This window comes from Rutidosis leptorrhynchoides, chromosome 10, assembly GCF_046630445.1.
Source record: "Rutidosis leptorrhynchoides isolate AG116_Rl617_1_P2 chromosome 10, CSIRO_AGI_Rlap_v1, whole genome shotgun sequence".
In the NCBI taxonomy this organism is placed as follows: domain Eukaryota; kingdom Viridiplantae; phylum Streptophyta; class Magnoliopsida; order Asterales; family Asteraceae; genus Rutidosis; species Rutidosis leptorrhynchoides.
The window spans coordinates 260,384,473-260,391,551 of NC_092342.1; the positions used below are offsets into that span (position 1 = coordinate 260,384,473).

The 7,079-nt window shown below is 34.8% G+C and overlaps 1 protein-coding gene across 2 annotated transcripts; it reads right to left on the reverse strand.

The window, feature by feature from the left end:
* Positions 1-280: 280 nt before the first annotated feature.
* Positions 281-3,883, reverse strand: LOC139872574 (glycerol-3-phosphate acyltransferase 9-like). Of its 2 annotated transcripts, none has more exons than XM_071860477.1 (13): positions 3,777-3,883; positions 2,990-3,100; positions 2,824-2,881; positions 2,399-2,517; positions 2,147-2,246; positions 1,955-2,050; positions 1,729-1,825; positions 1,557-1,644; positions 1,378-1,474; positions 1,217-1,302; positions 999-1,118; positions 784-882; positions 281-514 (listed from the first exon to the last, which is right to left on the reverse strand). In XM_071860477.1, exons 2-13 carry the CDS (start codon positions 3,094-3,096, stop codon positions 466-468), a joined length of 1,116 nt encoding a protein of 371 aa, XP_071716578.1. In that variant the 5' UTR covers positions 3,097-3,100; positions 3,777-3,883; the 3' UTR covers positions 281-465. The 2 variants fall into 2 exon arrangements, with proteins under 2 accessions (XP_071716578.1, XP_071716579.1); XM_071860478.1 differs by having other exon boundaries at positions 2,990-3,103; positions 3,777-3,872.
* Positions 3,884-7,079: the final 3,196 nt, after the last annotated feature.

Sequence of the window (7,079 nt, forward strand, 5' to 3'; positions counted from 1 at the left end):
CATCCCTTTTTCTCAGTAATTTACATTTGATTGTTTGTTTTCTTCATAATGTAGGAACCACCCCTTGGACCCCGAAAGAGGGTGCGGCCCCCTTACTTCCGCAATTTACGTGACAGTTACAAGCCAACTCTTACGGGCGTGTACTCCACACTCTCCGAACCCGTTATTAAGTATAACTAGCTAACTCTTGCATTCAAGTAAATCTCAATTAACTAAAATGAATGTTAGATAACACTAAAATCACCAACATTTTATGTGTGTCAATATAATTGTCGACAAGTGGTAGTTATTAGAATTAATAGTTCCTCAGAATGGAACAAAATACCAATATAACAACTAACTTAATATTTAAGTAAAAAGTACCAACATTTGGATCAAGTAACGCAAAAGATGTTTCATATGGATCACTTTCAGATTTGGTCGCCCGAAAGGCTAATTCATTTAGGTACATTAAAACTTACACCTCTATTTTTCTTCCAAGCGCCGCATCACTGACTCTGCAAAACATTGTTGCCTGACAAAATGCCAATACAAAACAATTTAGGAGTCGAAAAAATATGTTTTTAGGGCTATTAATCTGATTATGTTACTAGCTAAGATTACATTCCATAGGTTTACTTGTAAATATGATTTCCTCTGTCATAAAACAGGTCTATATGCGACTTTGTATAATAATGATTTATGAGTTACTACTATTATAACTTTGATATCACTTATGCATAAGCAAAAAGTAGTTAGCTAAAGATAGAAAAAAATGGAAAGTTCGATGGGGTATAAACTTACTTGCGTTCCCTGTGTTTTGGGTTAGGGCGGGAGTATTTTAAGTACCCATCCCACGGAACCTTTTTAAGACCTGCACGAACGGAGATGATATCCCTCACTCTGCAAGATATCAAACGAAAGAAAAACGTATTTACACGATCACTAGAATCAGAAGCCTTTTCATTACATTATTCATATCGATCGATGTTTTCAAAGTCAAAAGTTAGCAGTCAAACCTCTCAGCAAATTCAATAGCTGTTTCTCCGGGCTTCATATTTTGGGGCTCTAAGTACCAAACATCACAAACTACAGCCCATGATGCCATAAGCTGTAATAGGTGTGTTGTGAAAGATTGTCTACAAAAAGATTTGCACAAAATATCATAAATGACATTCACTAATTTGGCAACAAGTGAAGAAAGATAAACACGTAATGATCGAAGAAAATTTCTTACTTTTTGCTATTCCAGAAGGCATCAACAAAGATTTTGTTATATTTGATTGCAATTGGGCACACAGTTGACCCAAGTTCAAAAGCACCCTAATAAAAGTCAAATATAATGTTGCATTTCATTTTGAAAGATGATGCTTTTTTCAAGATGGATCAAAATCGTACCTTTTTGAACATGACGGTATAACGATTGTTTACGCAAGTTCCTTCGGGAAAGATAAGAAGAGGATTGTTGTCAGCTCCTTCAACATGTTCCCTTAACCTAAAATTGAAATTGCAAACTTATATTTGATTTTGGTTATGAATATGAGTAATACATGTTCAAATATCGCAATTGATCATACTTTGCAGCTACAATTTCACGATCCTTTGCTTCTGTACGATCGAACCATATGCACCCAACGCTTTCCAAAATAGTGCTTTGCAAAAGTCCTGCAAATGCGTATACAAAAACTATCTATAGTCATGAAGCACATAACACATGAAATATAAAGATTTGAATGTCGAAAAACTTACCGACCCATCCAACATGTTTTTGCATGATTACAGCAAAAGCAGTCATCTGTTCTAAAATTATGAAATCAATCATTGATGTATGATTCGCCACATACACCTGCATATTAACCAACCACATACACATTTGACCCATTAGATATGAACAATTTAACGTACCTTTCATCGCTCAAATGTATAACTAATGGGTTGAAATTGCCACCTGCACTTAAAAGTAACTAACTTGTACCTGTTTAGGTCTCGCACATGGCCTGGGACCGTGGTATCTGACCACCCCGGTCCACGATGCTACAAAGAAGCTACAAATTAGCTCCACCAGAAACCTCTAAAAATAAATAAAAAATAAATAAAATATATATACATGAGCAATTTGTTGAAACTAAAACCTCTTATAGCAATTGAATATACATAGTATTAGTACCTCTAACTTTTTCCTCAACCTATCATGCTCTTTTAACAAGAAATGTACAGGAATATAACAAGAAAGAAAAATTATCCATCCCAATGTTAGCACGAGTACCCTGCAAATACGAACAATAATAATGAACTGTTTAATTCAAATAGACCTTAGCTATGAACTATTACAATTTTGGAATATCTTTCACAACATCATTGATATAATGCCAAGTAAAATTCAAATAACAAGCAATTGAATAGCAAAAGGTACACATACCTTATCGGGAACAGAACTCCATATCTAACTACAACTCCCAAACACCACAATGGAAATAAATACACATTCCAGTTCCACGGTTCAGGAGGAATCGACTTGAAACATCGAGTGAATGAGTCCTGATCATGTACAAACGAAACAAAATTTCTCAACTTTTTTCGTAAAAGACAAAGCAGATGATGGTTCTGAAATGAAATAGGATTTTTCTAACGACAGCCCGCATTAACGTGTTATACAAAGTGGTTAATGTTGACTATTGCATGGCGGGTATTAAAAAGTGCAAGTCTTGTTTGCGCCTTAATAACAACCCTTAAAATCTAATGAAATATTATGTGAGAGATTTTTCACCAATTTGAAAGTTTTTGGAAATATTAGGTATTTAGGTGAAGTAAAGCTATGCAAAAGGATTAACAAATAGAACTTACATCAACAATAGCACCAGCTGCCTCTGTCAGAGTCGGTGAAATGTCTAGTAAATCACGCCTACACAAAATAATTGTTCAACGTTAATCTACTCGAATAATACATGTCGTTAATCGCTACAAACGTACATTTTCATACAAAGTGATAGAGGAGTGAAAGAAATATTACAGACAAATCTTGCCATGAGGTTCTTGGATTGAATCTGTATGGAGATAGTCTTCGATGTTTGGGCGATCTAAGTCTAAATCCGAACTCAACGACTTAACCTTGCTCATTTTCCTGCTAATTTTAAAAGATATATGAGATGAGATTGATCACTTTATATTATAGTCAAAAAAGGTAAACACAGCACACTCAATTTGAAAATTTAAGTAATATTTCATTTATCATTGTTTAGAGTCTATAGGTGAGTTCATTTCTAGCCTACCTTTAACAACTTTCTGATAATAAATAAAATCTTTTCTTGTTGTATATATATTATAATTATAATTATAAATACGTACAATAAATAGTATATCATCAAAGTCTGATAATGCAATAAAAAGGGTAACAGAAACTCAACAGAAAATCTTCTAGGTGCAACCAAATACAAATGCAAGAGCAACTAAAATATGAAAAAAAAAAAAAAAAAAAAAAAAAAAAAAAAAAAAAAAAAAATTCAAAGATTCAATTCAAATGTGGAGTCTAACAAAGGGAGTAACATAGTACAATTATACTCCCTAGAACAATTATAGAACACCAACCAAACTCACCCACCCAAAAGAAGGTATTAATTGCATGATCATGTTAAGATTATTAAACAAGGTTCCATTGTTTCTGTCAAAATGCAAAAGATTCTTAAAATTATTTTCTTATTTGCTAAACTCAATGTCTATAATTCTGAATATTTAAGCAAATTATTTCTTTTTCAAATGATTGATTCTTAGGTTTTAGAAATAAAAAGATGAAATATTACCTGATGAACGGAGAATTGAATATCAGCAATCTTGATGCATGTTATGTTATTAGTTGGGTGCACTCAATTCGTTGATTCACGTGAACCGTAGGGTGTTTTCCACACAGTTTCTGGTAGAAACATTTAATTTATTTAATTTTTCATTAAATTTAATAGGATATTTATGAAACTGTAATGAAATATAATTTTTTAGAAAATGATAACATGATCTTAGGGTTTTCAATGGGATTAGAATTAGAATTAGAATTTAAGTGAAATAGTTTTGTTTTTTTTTTTTTTTTTCTTTTTTTTTTTCTGAAAAGCAGAAGAAATTTTATTTCACCAAGGCTAAAGTGCCAAATTACATGGCCAAAATCTTCAAGTTCACACCTAACGCTATGGAAATCGATACTCTTTTTTTCCAACTTAGTGCTTACCAGGAGACGTTTTTTGAACACCCGTCACGTGAAGATTTCAAGTTTGTTGGGAATCAAACTGTTACGCTGCGTTTCCTCCATGTGATTGCCGATTAAGAGTATTTTTTTCATCGACAAGTGCAGTTAGTTTCCGAACAGTAAAGCGACCGCCACTATCCAGATTCAAAGCGACCGCCACTATCCAAATTCCAATGCCACTTGTCTTCGTTGTTACAATCCAGAGCAAATTCCGAGAGGAATGACGAAAGTGATTCTAATTCTCCCAGTGTTCGGCCAGAGGGAACACGTGACCAGTCCTAGCAGACCAAAGCACCAGCGCTCGAGCCGTAGATTAACCAACACATCCTTCGCCATTTCTAACATGTACAGTCGTGGGCAACGATCAAAAAATTTGATGCCGCCGAGCCAAGCTTCATACCAGAATAATGTTGAGGAGCCATCACCGATAGTTTTTGCGAATGAATTGCAGAAAGGTACACCTAGTTCATCGATAGATTTACCTGCCAAAATAATGTTAACCCAAATGCCTATAGATGAGGAATGAGTCGAGTCATTCCCCACCAATATGCCCCTGTAAGTGCCATGAATGCTACGAATGATTTTAACCTAAAGTGAGTTGGTTTCGATTTTAAACCTCCACCACCACTTTCCGAGTAACGCTAAATTTTTGCTTTTAAGTGAACCAATATTCAACCCTTCATTCCCATAAGTTGTGATAACATTATCCCATTTAACCCAATTAATTTTTGAACCCGAATCCACCCCGCCCCAAAAAAAAAGAACGTCTCACACTCTCAAGTATTTTTAGGACACTCGGCGGAGCACAGAAGAGTGAGAAGTAATACAAAGGTAGACTAGTAAGGACTGATTTAATAAGAACCAAACGACCCCCAAAGCACATTGTCCGCATTTTTCAACTCGATAGTTTACTTTTGAATTTATCAATGACTACACTCCAGTCTTTTGATTTCTTCATTTTCGACCTGATAGGTAAACCTAGGTATGTAAATGGAAATTGCCCCGCCTTGGCACCCGATGCTAAGGGCAACGACATTCACAACTTCCATACTAACCTCGACACCGTACATGCAACTTATTTAAAAGTTAACTTTCAATCCGGAAGCGAGAATGGAAATTGAAGCCGAACTAAGAAAAGCAAATATCCACTTACGCCATTTGATGCCGAACTCATACACCTCATCACGTCTATAAGGAAATCCCAATTAAAACAATCAAAAGCTTTTTCAAAGTCTACTTTAAAAAACATACCATTTTGTCCATTGATATTAAGTGAGTCAATGCATTCGTGAACAACTAAGGTACCGTCTAAGATGAATTTACCCTTTAAGAATGCACTTTGCTTCCTACGCGAAGCAAAGTAACTTGACAATTATTTTGTAGTAACTACCAATGAGGCTAATCGGCCAGAAATATATATATATATATATATATATATATATATATATATATATATATATATATATATATATAAGCCTATTGGAAAGTAACTTGACAATTATTTTGTAGTAACTATCAATGAGGCTAATCGGCCAGAAATCGCTAAGATTAGTCTGATCACTTTTTTCAGAACCAAAGCAACAAACGATGCATTAGAGCCTTTAGAAAATTCCTCTTTTTCCCAAAACCGCGAAATAGCATCAATGAGGTCCACTTTAATTATTTCTTTTTTGAAAAACCTCATATTGAACCCATCCGGATCAGGGGCTTTCGTACTCCCACAATCTTGAATTGCCTCATAAATTTCCTTTTCATCGAAAGTACATTCAAGTCCTTCGGCTTCAATACCTGGAAGTGTCAGATACATAAGATCTTCAAGACTAGGTCTTTCAATATCCACTTCCTCAAAAACTCGTTTGAAATGTTTGAATACCTCCTCTTTAATGTCGTTGAGAGAATCATTCCAAAAATCATTAATGGAGAGTCCACGAATGGTGTTGGAGTTAATTCTCATACGGATGGTCGAGTGGAAGTACTTGGTGTTATCATCGCCGTCAAGAATCCATTTAATACATGCTTTTGCTTTAACATGTTACCTTTGATTCTCTCATTTTTCAACCATTCTTTTCTTGAATTCCGCCACATTTCCAATTCGGTTTCCGTGAGTACCCGCAATTCGGCTTCTAATTCAAGATTTTGTGCCTTGAGTTTTGACACTTCAATCTCGACATCTAGGTGATTATACTTATTCCCACTCCAAGATTTTAAAGCATGTTTGACATTTATGAGTTTATTCTAGAAAATATAATCTTTTCGGTTAATGCAAGGAACCTCGGTATTCTAAGCTTCACAAATAACATCAATGACATCCTCTTCATCAAACCAAACATCAAAAACTTTAAATCGTTTCGGGCCAAAGTTTCTTTCCTCGTCCTTTTAAACAATTGGGCAGTGATCCGATAAACACCTATCTAGAGTAGTCGCGGTTAAAAACAAATCGTAAAAACAAATCGTGGAGTGCTCCAATGGCTTTAAGTGAGATCCAAATCAAGTCTTTCGAGTGGATATCTAGAAGATTTCAAGGAAGTTCAATTGATTGGTTATCGTGGTTATCAAGTCCAAAGTCGTGTTTTAAATTTTGTATAGTCAGGTCTATTCGTGTTTATCCGTTTATTAGTATCATGGATGTTCGCTCAACATCCACTCGAGTTTTGTAAATGGTCGAGTTTGGCCTACTTTGGCCTACTTTGGCTATTGTACTTGTACCTTTCGTAATTGAAATAAAAGTTGCTTTTCAAAAAAAAAAAGTAGTCGCGGTTAAATCCTAACAAAGTTGGAAGAATTTATTGGAGACCAAAAATCTATCAAGTTTACTATTTTTGAACCCATCATCACTAACTCTCGTAGAATTCCTACCACCTAAGGGAAT

Coding starts and splice junctions, on each gene's coding strand:
- LOC139872574 (XM_071860477.1), bottom strand. CDS start 3,096: ATGAGCAAGGTTAAGTCGTTGAGTTCGGATTTAGACTTAGATCGCCCA. Junction 1,475..1,556: donor CGTGAAATTGTAGCTGCAAA/GTATGATCAATT, acceptor TTTCAATTTTAG/GTTAAGGGAACATGTTGAAG. Junction 1,119..1,216: donor GCCTTCTGGAATAGCAAAAA/GTAAGAAATTTT, acceptor ATCTTTTTGTAG/ACAATCTTTCACAACACACC.